General features: G+C 50.4%; 1 protein-coding gene across 7 annotated transcripts in view; it reads left to right on the top strand.

Annotated features, from left to right (window-relative positions):
- LOC146869034 (RNA helicase MOV-10-like) overlaps positions 1-14,063 on the top strand; it is a 488,182-nt gene that overhangs the window by 359,691 nt on the left and 114,428 nt on the right. For all 7 annotated transcript variants that reach the window (XM_085599844.1, XM_085602574.1, XM_085599639.1 and 4 more), the window contains one exon: positions 9,171-9,259. In XM_085599844.1, the coding sequence (XP_085455970.1) occupies positions 9,171-9,259 (89 nt within the window). The remainder of the gene's footprint in view (positions 1-9,170; positions 9,260-14,063) is intronic.

The raw sequence follows: 14,063 nt of genomic DNA on the forward strand, positions 1-14,063 counted from the left end.
TGCAGCTGGCACTAAGTGCTGCGCAGCTGTGGAAGGCAAGCCGGGGCTCTCAAATGGCCCATGACACAATATCCAGCACGTTGGAGCCACCTAGCTCAGGAAGTCACTTTGGAGCGCACTAGCGCTCTTAACATAAACAATGCGGGGGACGTTGGAGCCCTCTAGGCTCTATAACCAATTTTGCCCGTCTCGTTGGAGCCCCATGGGCTCGAAAGTACACCTGCCCAGCCTCGGAGGAGCCTCTGGCTCGGGAGTAACAATGCCCCCAACGGAGTCTCTCTGGACTCCGAAATAATGATGGCCCCGTTGGAGCCACGGGGCTCTTAACACAACAGGAGGCCCCTTCGTTGGGGCGGCCCGCTGCTAAACGGGGCCGCCCAGGAAGTCGGCACCGGCACTGGGGCCTCTCTCTATCCCTCCTTTAGAGCCCCAAACTCACCAGCTCTGATGCAGGGCTCGTCTCTTCACCCGCGGTGGGGGCAGGCACCGGCAATGTGCCTCGAGCCCCCTCCGCCTTCAGTCTGCATTCGGCGCTGCCTGCGGGGCTCTCCCTAAGCCATGGGAGCCCCGCACAGGCAGGCGCCATCTCCCGGTCTCCTGGGCAGCTTCTCCGGCGGCGGCGGCGGGCGCTGGACTTCCTCGGTAAAACCGGAAGTCCCGCCCGCCGCCAGGCACATTCTCGCCTGACTTCCGGTTTTGGCCGCGACTCGGGCCGCAGCGGTGATCTTCAAGACAGTTAAGTCGCGGGGTGGGCACCCGCGCATAATTAATCAAATAAACGGGGTAGGCACCCGTATCGGCTCACAACCAGCGGGGTGGGCACCCGCGACAGGGCACGATGAGGGGGAATCCCTACGCTGGGGATTCCCTCTAAGGAACTCGCAGCATCGCAGGCGGCAGGGAGGCGCTCGGGGAAACCAGGGAAGCGCTCCTCCATAATAATAAAGCGCTCCTCAGCAGATAGGAGACACAGCGCTCCCCAAGCACTAGGGCAGCTCAGAGTCCACAAGGCCAGCCAAGGAAGCAGAGGAAAAAGGTCCAGGAAGTCCATCTGGCATCCAGGGGCTGGGCAGGGCCCAGGGAGGCAAGCCTTCCCCTGGGCCCCAGCAGCAGCACGCCCCTGGTAGATTCGAGTTAGAACAAGAATATTTTGTAAGGGGACACAGCCCCTTTTTATACACCAAATCCCTTTGTTCTGGGTTCAGGGTGAGGGGGAAAACCAGTCGCAGCTGGTTGGGGAGCACCCTTGATGTGCTCAGCCCCTCACTCTATTCACTGGCAGGGCTAGGGTCATTAGACGCACCCCAGGGGCCGGCGCCAGCATTGTGTGGGGGAGCCCTGTCCTATTCAGGACCCAGGTACACTCCTCCCCAGCCATCAACATGCTACCTCCCCATTCACCACTGGGTGACTCCTCCTGACTCTGGGGAATTCCCTAGTCCGTCACCTGACCTCACCAGCCAATCACCAGACACGCCACACATTTCAGACTGCACACTGAAGTGCCCACTTCTAGAAGTGGCACTTCCACACCAGGTACATGCACGCCGCACACATCAACGCGCAGCATTCACTCCCACGAGTCCGCACATACCAAACACGGGCCTGCCCACCCCACGCATCAGGAACTACCGGGACATCTACATTCCCCCATGCATTCCTATGGGAGGGCAGGCCAACCTCACAACACGCACGCACTTTACCCTGGGACACAGCGGTAAAGTGCGCAGAAACCCAAAATCACTACACCAAGTTACCAATTACAAGCAAAAAGTTTCGGTGGGAACCTGCCAGAAGGGCCAAGTCCAACACAACCCCCTTCCAGCCAAAACGCAGGGCAGACCAATCACCACCGTGATGGTCTTCCCTGCTTGGGGCGATAGAACACGGACGCAGGCCCGCACTGCAGGGACACTCTCCGGTTCTACGCCCTTCTCCATCAACATGGTTCCATCTGAAAAAAACAACCGAAAAGAACTCAGGCCCAACTAGGCTACCCCACTGGTACTACCTAGTTGTCCACGGCCAGGACCAGGCCCTAGGCCACCCAGATACCACTGGTCCTTGCCAAACCCAGAGTGGGGGGTAGTAACCCCTGGCATACAAGCCATTCTCCACTCTCCCTCTCAGTGTAGTTCCCAACTACCACTGATCCTTCAACCTAGGGTCCGCACCCTCAGGCTGACCAGAGGTCACGGGCAAGAATGCCCCACCCTACCTCTACTTCTGGGGTTCCGCACCCTCCCAGGGAAGCACCCACCAGAACACAACTCTCCCACCAGTTCAGGACCTTTCTCCACCAACTGGTCTACCACCTGGGATCCAAGTTCGCCGGCTGCACCGGGGTCAGAGGCGAGGCCGCCCTCCCTCTGCACCCCCTTCCAGAGTTCCGCACCCTCCCAACTGGAGTGGTACCCCTAGAAGGCAAACCGGCCAGGACACTGACTACAGTCGTCCTTACGTCCAGATCCGGAAACACCGGCTACTGGCTCCCCAACCGAGGGACGTACCCTTTGGTCAGATGCCTGGCGGACCAGGACTTCCTAAGGGTGACACATACCTAGCGTGTCATGTGACAGTCTGCCTGGCGCAGAGCTCACGACCTCCTGTCCCTCTGACAGTGCGTGAAGATGCCCCAGCAACCTGGCGCAGAGCTCACGACCTCCTGTCCCTCCGACAGTGCGTGAAGATGCCCCAGGACAGAAGTGGCATCACCATGGTCACTCATTGGTGGCTCAGCCCATCCGGCTGGTCCCCTGACCCACTGGTTCCCACTGGGGACCTCTCCCCCTCTCACCCCTCACAACTGTACCCCACCTGCTATCAGGGGGGTATCACCTCACAATTGCCCGGAGAACCAGGACTTCCTGGGAGTACATATACGCTCCCGAGGGTGACACATACCTAGCGTGTCGTGTGACAGTCTGCCTGGCGCAGAGCTCACGACCTCCTGTCTCTCTGACAGTGCGTGAAGATGCCCCAGGACAGAAGTGGCGTCACCATGGTCACTCATTGGTGGCCCAGCCCTTCTGGCCGGCCCCTGACCCACTGGCTCCCACTGGGGACTCTTCCCCCTCTCACCCCTCAAAACTGAACCTCTGCACCCTCCACCTAGGAGTGGCACTGTTCGACACCAAAACTGATGGAGGCCTGACTACAGACACTCCCAGCTTACCTCAAACAGGAAGAACCACCTCGAAGAACAGTACAACAGGACAGACTAGGCTCCCTACCTGGTGTTCCCTCATGGAACCAACCAGTCCTGGAGACTGAGGTTGGGGTTGGGAATACAACCCAGGGTCACGCCCTCAACCAGTTCAGGCGTGAGACCCCTCAACCTCCTCACAAATAAGGGTACCTAGCTGGGCTACTCTAAACCATCTCCGCCGCAACGGTTTGTGGAGATACCTGCACCATTCTTCTAGGGTTACTCCCAAAAGCAAGCTCAAAATAATTTACACACACCATTTATCCACACTCACACCCCCCAGACTAGTAAGACAGTTTCTACCGCCCCTGATTTCTCAACCTGACCACCACGTGACACAGGTACTATCACTCTGGGAACTGGGAATGGGACATTCACATTCATCCAGCGCATTACACATTCATCTCCAAACCCCTCCCAAGACTGGTAAGACAGTTTCTACCGCCCCTGATTTCTCAACCTGACCACCACGTGACACAGGTACCACTACCCCGGGAACTGGGAATGGGAATACATGCACTGGACACACATCTGCTGCCACCACTGGATCCCACCCTCTGGTGAATCCAGAAAACACAATGCACTAAGGGGGATGACCTACCCTCCCGAGCTAGGGACACCTAACTCACAGTGCACAAGAACACATTTCCAAAGAAATGACATTTAAAAGCAAACTTTAAAACAATAATCCCTATACCATGTGATTTGTCTAAATGCAGAGTTTTGTAGTGCGGCCAGTTGCTGCTGCGGTACAGCGCAAACGCAAGTCCAAATCCCACCGCTGATCACCAATGTTAGAAATGGGATTTCTGGTTGGCTGAGGCTTGCGCCAAAGCCAGGCAGAAACCACCACTCTAGTCAGGGCTGGGGAGTTACACGCCAAAGATAACCCCTGCTCACCCCCTTGGTAGCTTGGCACGAGCAGACAGGCTTATCCCTGAGGCGATGTGTAAAGCGTTTGCGCGCGCACCCAGCAACAACACCCAAGGCCCACAACAAAGGAAACTCCACACAAGGTATTCTATAAAAATAGCCTTTGTATTATACACAACACATTAGATAAAAACACACACTTTACAATGTGCCAACAGGCACGGGCAGAATTTACAAGGGATTATATGTACAGGGGACAGGGCCACATGGACCACTGTCAGGAATTAGCACTTAGAACATAACACAAATCACCAATAGTAAACGTAGAACATAACACAAAGTAACTGTAGAACACAACCAGTCTCTACTGGCGCAATAATGACCTCAGCGTCATCACACTAGCATCAGGTATAAGACCTATCCTGTATCTATCACAGGGGCATAAATCACATTACGCAATTCTCCTTGGTCTAACTCATTAGACCTAGCCACCTAATTATACCTACACTAGGGGCGTACATAACACAGGGAAGGACATTCTCCCTACCAACAACCTACGCAGGTAAAACAACCTCCTAGGCCGAAATAACCACATTTAGAGGTATCAGACACAGGGTGCGCAAAACAGGCTATACACAATACATTTCCTAGCACCCAAAAGCACATTAGCATGAATCGCAATACACCTCAATCCCATTAGAGTCCAGGACGCACCAGAACCTAAACGTAGCAGCTGCCCACTACTTGCTGGGCAGCTGGGGACAAGCACAGGGCCTAAACGCTGCAGCTGGCACTAAGTGCTGCGCAGCTGTGGAAGGCAAGCCGGGGCTCTCAAATGGCCCATGACACAATATCCAGCACGTTGGAGCCACCTAGCTCAGGAAGTCACTTTGGAGCGCACTAGCGCTCTTAACATAAACAATGCGGGGGACGTTGGAGCCCTCTAGGCTCTATAACCAATTTTGCCCGTCTCGTTGGAGCCCCATGGGCTCGAAAGTACACCTGCCCAGCCTCGGAGGAGCCTCTGGCTCGGGAGTAACAATGCCCCCAACGGAGTCTCTCTGGACTCCGAAATAATGATGGCCCCGTTGGAGCCACGGGGCTCTTAACACAACAGGAGGCCCCTTCGTTGGGGCGGCCCGCTGCTAAACGGGGCCGCCCAGGAAGTCGGCACCAGCACTGGGGCCTCTCTCTATCCCTCCTTTAGAGCCCCAAACTCACCAGCTCTGATGCAGGGCTCGTCTCTTCACCCGCGGTGGGGGCAGGCACCGGCAATGTGCCTCGAGCCCCCTCCGCCTTCAGTCTGCATTCGGCGCTGCCTGCGGGGCTCTCCCTAAGCCATGGGAGCCCCGCACAGGCAGGCGCCATCTCCCGGTCTCCTGGGCAGCTTCTCCGGCGGCGGCGGCGGGCGCTGGACTTCCTCGGTAAAACCGGAAGTCCCGCCCGCCGCCAGGCACATTCTCGCCTGACTTCCGGTTTTGGCCGCGACTCGGGCCGCAGCGGTGATCTTCAAGACAGTTAAGTCGCGGGGTGGGCACCCGCGCATAATTAATCAAATAAACGGGGTAGGCACCCGTATCGGCTCACAACCAGCGGGGTGGGCACCCGCGACAGGGCACGATGAGGGGGAATCCCTACGCTGGGGATTCCCTCTAAGGAACTCGCAGCATCGCAGGCGGCAGGGAGGCGCTCGGGGAAACCAGGGAAGCGCTCCTCCATAATAATAAAGCGCTCCTCAGCAGATAGGAGACACAGCGCTCCCCAAGCACTAGGGCAGCTCAGAGTCCACAAGGCCAGCCAAGGAAGCAGAGGAAAAAGGTCCAGGAAGTCCATCTGGCATCCAGGGGCTGGGCAGGGCCCAGGGAGGCAAGCCTTCCCCTGGGCCCCAGCAGCAGCACGCCCCTGGTAGATTCGAGTTAGAACAAGAATATTTTGTAAGGGGACACAGCCCCTTTTTATACACCAAATCCCTTTGTTCTGGGTTCAGGGTGAGGGGGAAAACCAGTCGCAGCTGGTTGGGGAGCACCCTTGATGTGCTCAGCCCCTCACTCTATTCACTGGCAGGGCTAGGGTCATTAGACGCACCCCAGGGGCCGGCGCCAGCATTGTGTGGGGGAGCCCTGTCCTATTCAGGACCCAGGTACACTCCTCCCCAGCCATCAACATGCTACCTCCCCATTCACCACTGGGTGACTCCTCCTGACTCTGGGGAATTCCCTAGTCCGTCACCTGACCTCACCAGCCAATCACCAGACACGCCACACATTTCAGACTGCACACTGAAGTGCCCACTTCTAGAAGTGGCACTTCCACACCAGGTACATGCACGCCGCACACATCAACGCGCAGCATTCACTCCCACGAGTCCGCACATACCAAACACGGGCCTGCCCACCCCACGCATCAGGAACTACCGGGACATCTACATTCCCCCATGCATTCCTATGGGAGGGCAGGCCAACCTCACAACACGCACGCACTTTACCCTGGGACACAGCGGTAAAGTGCGCAGAAACCCAAAATCACTACACCAAGTTACCAATTACAAGCAAAAAGTTTCGGTGGGAACCTGCCAGAAGGGCCAAGTCCAACAATAACCTTTGTGCACACATGCATCATGCACTCTTCAGAATGCCCATCTTTGGGCAGTAAACTGAAAAGTGTGCAGCTGTGAAAGGGCATTGTAGAGAGAGGAGCCGCCTAGTAGAACACGTCATCTGCTGGTCCTCCAGGAAAATAAATGTTGTGCAGGGGAGCGACAAGAGCTGGAATGAGATGAGCAATTTAGAAGAGAGTGCCCAGCAATACAAGGCAGAGAGGCGCAACAGAGGAGATTGGGGGGCCGTGGTGGGCTGTGGCGTGTTGTAGGGCAGGGAGAGTATGGGGAGGCAAAAGACGAGTTGGGGGAGCAACATGGAGATGATTGTGGCCCTGACATGTGAGGAGAAAGTAGCAAATGGAAAAGAGCACAAACAAAACTTGTAGTCCCATGGAGTGCTGAAAGACAAATGTAGCTCCCTTAATGTGAGCAGGGGAAGCATACAATGTATCCGAATAGGAACACTGTACCATAGATATTCTTCAAGGGAGAGACAGACACCAGAAGCAAACAAATGAGATTGACAAAGCCAACCATTCACGAGCAATGGGCTGACCCATGGTCTGCTATACGTTTTGCTACTGGACACAATAGGTCTAAATGTGTCTGTAGGCAAGACCTAAAAAAATAGCAAATTGGGAGAAAACATCCAACAATTGTTCTTTGAAAAAAACTGTGGGTGGTCATTAACAGTGCGGGATTAGGGAAAACAGAGCAAGGGAGCGTAATAAGCAGGCGTGAGATGGATCGCAGAACAGCGATGGCCGCAACATCGGTGTCTGAACGTGGGATGGAGCGGCGGTTTTATGCGGTTATAAATGAGGTTAAGGCAGCATGTCTGACTTGGAGTGGTGCGGTGTATGGTACTGTTGGGGGATCATGGTGTTGGTCATTCTACAGTTCATACTGGTATCCATGCTAATCAGTAACCGCCATTTATGTATAGCTAAATATGTAGCTGATCTCTTTTGTGTTTAATTGTATGATCTTGAAACATTTGTGAATAATGCTGGTAAGGCCCAAGGTGACTCAAGCTGGTTTAGTCATGATGTGGCACAAGACATGCCATCTGGCTTCCATTTCAATGAGTGCAGCAATGACCTGCCCATTGGGCGCTTCCATTTCAATGAGTGCAGCAATGACCTGGCCATTGGGCGCTTCCATTTCAATGAGTGCAGCAATGACCTGGCCATTGGGCGCTTCCATTTCAATGAGTGCAGCAATGACCTGGCCATTGGGCGCTTCCATTTCAATGAGTGCAGCAATGACCTGGCCATTGGGCGCTTCCATTTCAATGAGTGCAGCAATGACCTGGCCATTGGGCGCTTCCATTTCAATGAGTGCAGCAATGACCTGGCCATTGGGCGCTTCCATTTCAATGAGTGCAGCAATGACCTGGCCATTGGGCGCTTCCATTTCAATGAGTGCAGCAATGACCTGGCCATTGGGCGCTTCCATTTCAATGAGTGCAGCAATGACCTGGCCATTGGGCTGACTCTTTGCTAAAGGTTTCTACTGCAGATTTTCGATTTTCCTTTTTTCAAAAAACAAATAAGTCCAGCCTTGGAAGGGCTGACTTGGAAGTTCTGATAATGGCATCATCTTGTTTTGGTTTGTGATGGTGGTGGGTGAAGGCGCGGTTTTTGAAGTTATCAAATGAATACATAGCGAGATGAGGACCACTGGCAGAACTACTGCCGAAGCACTGCGCGCCACTATTCTGAGGTGTGGATGCAATGTACTCAACACTTATTTAAAAAAAAGCTGCTACAAACAATGCCAGAAGGAATGAAAAAAGTTAATGTACGAGGACATCTGTGTTTGCTCATTTTACTAGATTTCCTAGGAGAGACTATGCCTTGCATCTTAAATAAGTTGCAGCTTTTTGCAGTACTATCCCCATTTCTAATTTTCCACTCATGGAAAGTTGTCTAATGCAGAAATAAAATCTGGAGTTCAGTGGTATTAATGGTAAGTCTTTGGAAAGTTGCATTGCATGGCCCTGCAATGTACTCGAATGTAGAGTAGATGTTCACACTACGCAGTAAATTGCAATGAGCCCCAGTTTGTTTCTGTTCCAAGCTTTACCCAGCAAGCGAAGTTGACCCGAGGTCTATAAGTTGAAATAGATACACGCTGGAACAGCTGAGGAACAACATTTTGGTAATCTCATAGTTCAGTTTCTGACCAAAGTTTGATGAGATGATGATGAATCCCAGAATGGCTTGCTGGTGTTGGCTTATTGGATTAGGTGGTCTGAGCTTCGTTCAGTCATGGTGTCCGCCGGTCTGTTCCCACCAAACTGACCAGACCTAGACCATGAGTTTTAAGGGACGTACGATATTGCAAAAAACGCACTGGATTCTTGTTAAGGGTGAAATACGTGCAGACAGGAAGAGTAGTTCTAGAGCTGCTATTTGTGGAAAATAGTCTATTTCACCAATCAAGAACGTAATGGCTTGGTCTTTTTGTATCCTTCTCTTTCTGCAGAGGTTTAACGTCGCAATAACCAGAGCAAAGGCCCTCTTGATAGTGGTGGGAAATCCCATTATACTAGACAAGGATCCCAACTGGTCCAGGTAAATACCAATAATCATTTTTTCCAACTTCTTAATGTGTGGATAATCTACAGCTTTGCATTTAAGTGTGTGTGAACAATAGCAATAGGGTTTGCCCTGGCAGCATTAGCAGACTAACCTCAAACCCTTGACCTCAGGTAAGTCTTACTTACTGTACTTGACACAGTGATTTTTCTTGACCTTTTATGATCACTCCATCTTTAACAAACATACCTGCTGCTTCATCAGTGCCTTTATCCCAAACTCTCTCAGAAATATGTATGCGTATACGGCAAAACACTGCGTAGCCTGAAGAATTCAGGGTGTGTGCTTGAAGCGCAATTGGAAGGCAATAGTGTGTTGCTTGAGTGTTTAGTATATTGGATTGTTCCCCCTACAACACTGGCCACCTTCGCATTTCATTCACACCTGTGTGTAACTTTACACATTTTAATTATATCTGTACATTTACATGGAACTATTAAAATGTGAAAGGAAATCTTTAGGGTGTGTTTTAATGTGTTTTCTGGCCAAGTCTAATCTAGGACTCAGTTAGGCCTCGAATTCATTTTTGTAAACCAGGCTGCTGACTTTAAACATTGTGTGTTTTATTTATTTTGCTATTGACACCGAACACACCAAGATATGCACTATTTGTTTTGAATGACATGTTCTCAAAGAACTCTCTGGAGGAAGTTTTTGCTACTTTTCAAATCTCTTCCTGCTAGCAGACTATATTGCATTCAATCACCCCTCCCAAATGACAGCCCCCCCCCCCCATGACAGTCTGTTATAATGGGCGATCAATAGTCATTGAGTGTGATAGTGTTGACATGGTAGGTTTATATGACGTTTTTAAATGACGTTTTGTGATTTTCTGCAAAAATAATATTTTTGCTCCCCCCATGCTGACGTAGCAGTTTCTGTAATTTTCTATCTTGAAATTGACCATATAAACCCTTGGATTTGGAGGTAAGATGTACGGCTTGCAGTTTTTACTGGGATGCCGTCCCTTTTGCTATTGATTTGCTGCACATATAAACCTAGTCTTATTTTCCTGATTTTGCTCATTATTGCAGAGTCCTGTGACGGATTGCCTTCATCGCAATGCTTTTCATTGTACTTTGGGTGATGTAATGAGACACTACTACTGCATTCGTATTTCCTCAGTATTCTGTTTTGTACTGACATTTTAACAAATTGACATGTTTTTCTTAACTTGTGATCACTAACTCCCTTTATGGGGCAAGTCCTTTCTCACTGACTGTATTTTTAAATGCCATATTGAATCTCGTCTCCATGATCCTATTGTCTCGAGATTCACACCGCCCCCTCCCTGCAGTCTGGCTGCCTCGCTCATGTTGATCTAAGACAATGGCGCACTCACACCTGCCACCTTCATTTGTGGTGCTTCTGCATTGGGATTGCACAGTTTAGCACTCTGAGCCTGGGTGATCTTGAAGGAACCAGGAGCAACGGGCACTAGGCTGCTTGTGGGCTTGGAAGCCATGCGCAAGCTTCAAGGTATGTGGGCTTTCTGGTGAAATATGGACAGATCAAGAGCTTTTTGTTTGCTCGGTTTCAAAGTTGCATATTATTGTTCTACCTGGATGATTAAACTGGGCAGTTTAATTTTACCCTCCCCCTCTGCTTTACTTTATTTCAAATTCTTGGAAGTTCCCTCTTTTCTGGCCGGCCCTCACTCACTCACCCATATATACTTGTGGATCTATTATTCTCCCAGTTGTAATTTTTCCCAACCCTCTTTGTGTACTTTTTAATCTAGGATTGGCCAGGTTTATACTCCAGTTCAGAGCTGCCCATTCATTTCTAAACCACGATTGGTGAAGCTAGGGGTCTTCAAACATCTGCTGGGGTTTTAAACCGGTTCATTTGCATATCGAAGTTACCTCACAGTGCGCCCACCTTCTTCCGCTTGGCACTTTTTTCGGTGCTGCCTGAGAAGAATACCCGGCCCATCTCAAAATGGATTCTGAATTATTCTCAGTTAAAAGTGAATTTTTACAATTGTACCACACTGAAATGCGCAACTTTTCTCTATTCCTCTTCGTGCCTCTGTCACATAAAGAAAACCATGATCAATATCCTCTGCAGTGAACTTAAACAGTACATTTGCATCCAAATTCAGCAATTTAAACCAGCGATAAAATCACGGGCCTTGAATTGAATGTAGGTTTTATTGTGCTAACTTCTGCCATGTTGAACCACTATGTAAACTACAAACGCAGCTCCGGTCATTTGTAATACATTGACACAATGTGCGCTCTGTTTTAAAAACGAGATAGTGCACACAAAGCACTCCCTTAAAAACTCGAGAATGATGCTAAGAATTCTTAATCTCTTCTCTACTCATGTTTAACAAAACAAACTTTGCCAGCACAATCAGGATTCTAAATATAACTCTTTCAGTCAGTAAAATCCTGTTTATCTAGAAACGTCTATTCTCAACATTCTTCTACGTGGGAATGCACAGCTCACTAACGACATTTAGGAGGCAGGAAAAAGCGCTGTGCTTACGAGCGTTAAGCTAGTTGGCAGCGTGCGTGGGACCAATGTGCATCATTTATATAAGGACAGAGAGACACCCCAAGGTTCATGAAAAGGAACTGGCCAGGTTCTGTTTGGGACAGTGACGGTAGGAATGTCTGCTACACCCATGGGTAAACTTTACATTCTTAGGTCTCGCCTAGCGGTGCGGCACACATGCGCTGCTCACTCTGCGAGGCATATTGCAGCAGAGTATGTTTTAGAAGTAGAGTGGAAGCCCCGACCATATTTTTCATTGGCTGGCGTCATCGTCCATGGTAAACGCTGGCTTCCGATTGAAAATGAGGCTTCTTAGTCCCTCCTTGTTACCGCCCGTCTCCTTTTGGGACTGCCCATCAGGACTGGATCTTTTACTTGCGGCATTATACTGTGTCCTTCATTTAGTCAGTAAGCACTATTTATTTTTTTATTCTGCTTTGGTGCGCGCCCAGATTTATGGTTTGTTATCTCAGCTGTGCCTCTCCCCGGGTCAGTTGATTCCCTGCCGCTGAGCTGTGTGTTCAGAGTTTAGTTCACGAGGACTGTTTCAATGGACAAACTTCCGTGAGGGCGTAGTTTATGGACCGTGGCACATAAATGGAACTGGAGGGGTGTTTCACGTCATGCAGTATTGCACGTGAAGAGAACGAACTGTGGGTCTTTTGCGCTGCCGGTTTCTTTATGATTTACATTTCAGCTTCCCAATGCAACTCCAAAAGTTGTCTTATCCATGTTCCTATCGGTTGTCACCCTAAAAGACGTGAGAATGGTTTTGTCCAAACTAAGCAGGTCAACTTGGAACTCAGCCCCATCTCTCATCTGTGAAAACAATAACACGGCAATTGCTCAGTCACGGCACGCGTGAGACAGTTTTCATCACAGAACACACGGGACACAGGCCCCGCTCGAGAGACTCGTCGCTAGACAGTCCGCGAGGCCGTCTGCTCCCCCCCGCAAGGCATCGCTCGGTGCTGCACGAGGCCCCACTCTCCTCCCTCGTGTGCCCCACAGGGAAGCATGAAACACTTATGAGCCATAGAGAGGTGCAGGGAGACTGCGAGAGCCCCCGCGAGGTCCCTGACACGGCACAGGCACCGTCGGCCCCTCCCCTTGCCGGAGCCCACCATGGACTAGTGGGTGACGGTGGAGCGGGAGCTGGAGAAGGTGCTGCACAAGTTTTCGGGCCACGGACAGCACAGCTAGCGGAGCCTGGAGGAGCTCATCGACTACACGAGCGGTCTGCGCTGTGAGATCCTGCAAACAGCCAGTGAGATCTGCCTGTGCGCCGCCTCGACCCTCACACCTTTTATCCATCCCTATACCCCTTCCCAGAACATAGAGCACTGAAAGTCCGGAGGCCTTAAGGCCCAAGACTCCAGCGCAGGGTTTTTGCTGCTAAGAACCTCCAGTCTTTAGGCATGCGATGTTTTGTGCCTTACAATCATTAATCGTATGCCTAAACCAGTGCTTCAAATTGGCAGGTACTGTCCGGTACCAAGTACCTGCACTTTTTTAATTTGAAAGGGAGAATACCTGCACTTTACAGCACTACTGCAGTATATCTAATGGTAGAGTATCGGCACTTCACTTAATAGTGAGTACCTGCACTTCTGTATTTCCCTTGAAAGCACTAGCCAAAACGTAAGTGAGACAGGAGTACGTAAATCGATGAGACATCCAAGTTTTAAGATTCGACCTAAGATTGTTTCTAAAGCTGTTGGCCTGCCGAGTTCTAGTGATATTAAGCCCATTTGAAGCTTCGGACTCAAAAACAGAATCTTTTGACTAAGGTTAAAACTGTGAAACTAAAGTCCCATAAAAAGAAGAGGCCATCGTCTGTTATTTAAAAGTCGACCGCAAGTTCTGTGACTGCATGGTCTAAGACCCGCAATATCTTGTCCTGACAAGCCTGAAATTTATAGTAATAAATCATATGGTTAACTCTAAGACCTGACAACCACGGATCAACAAAGCTTTTTAGGCATATGTGCGTTCAAACTATTAGATCCTTGTCCCTTTAGACGCATTGGGCTTCTGAGAAATGAAATACTTGCATTTTGATACTTAAGATCATTTAAGCCGACATACCAGCCAGACGACCAAACTATGTTGAGTGAGGTCTTTGAGATTCTGGACTATTTAAGCCCCAAAATGCCCTAGGAAAGTGTGTGACTAGCGCTATAAATCAATACACTTTGAGAGACCCTGTGGTCATCAAGTTAGTCTGATCCGATTAATCTAAAGCCAAGAGCCTCAAGGACAGAAACATTGGTATACT

The sequence above is a fragment of the Triturus cristatus genome, chromosome 1_1 (genome assembly GCF_964204655.1).
Source record: "Triturus cristatus chromosome 1_1, aTriCri1.1, whole genome shotgun sequence".
Lineage (NCBI taxonomy): Eukaryota > Metazoa > Chordata > Amphibia > Caudata > Salamandridae > Triturus > Triturus cristatus.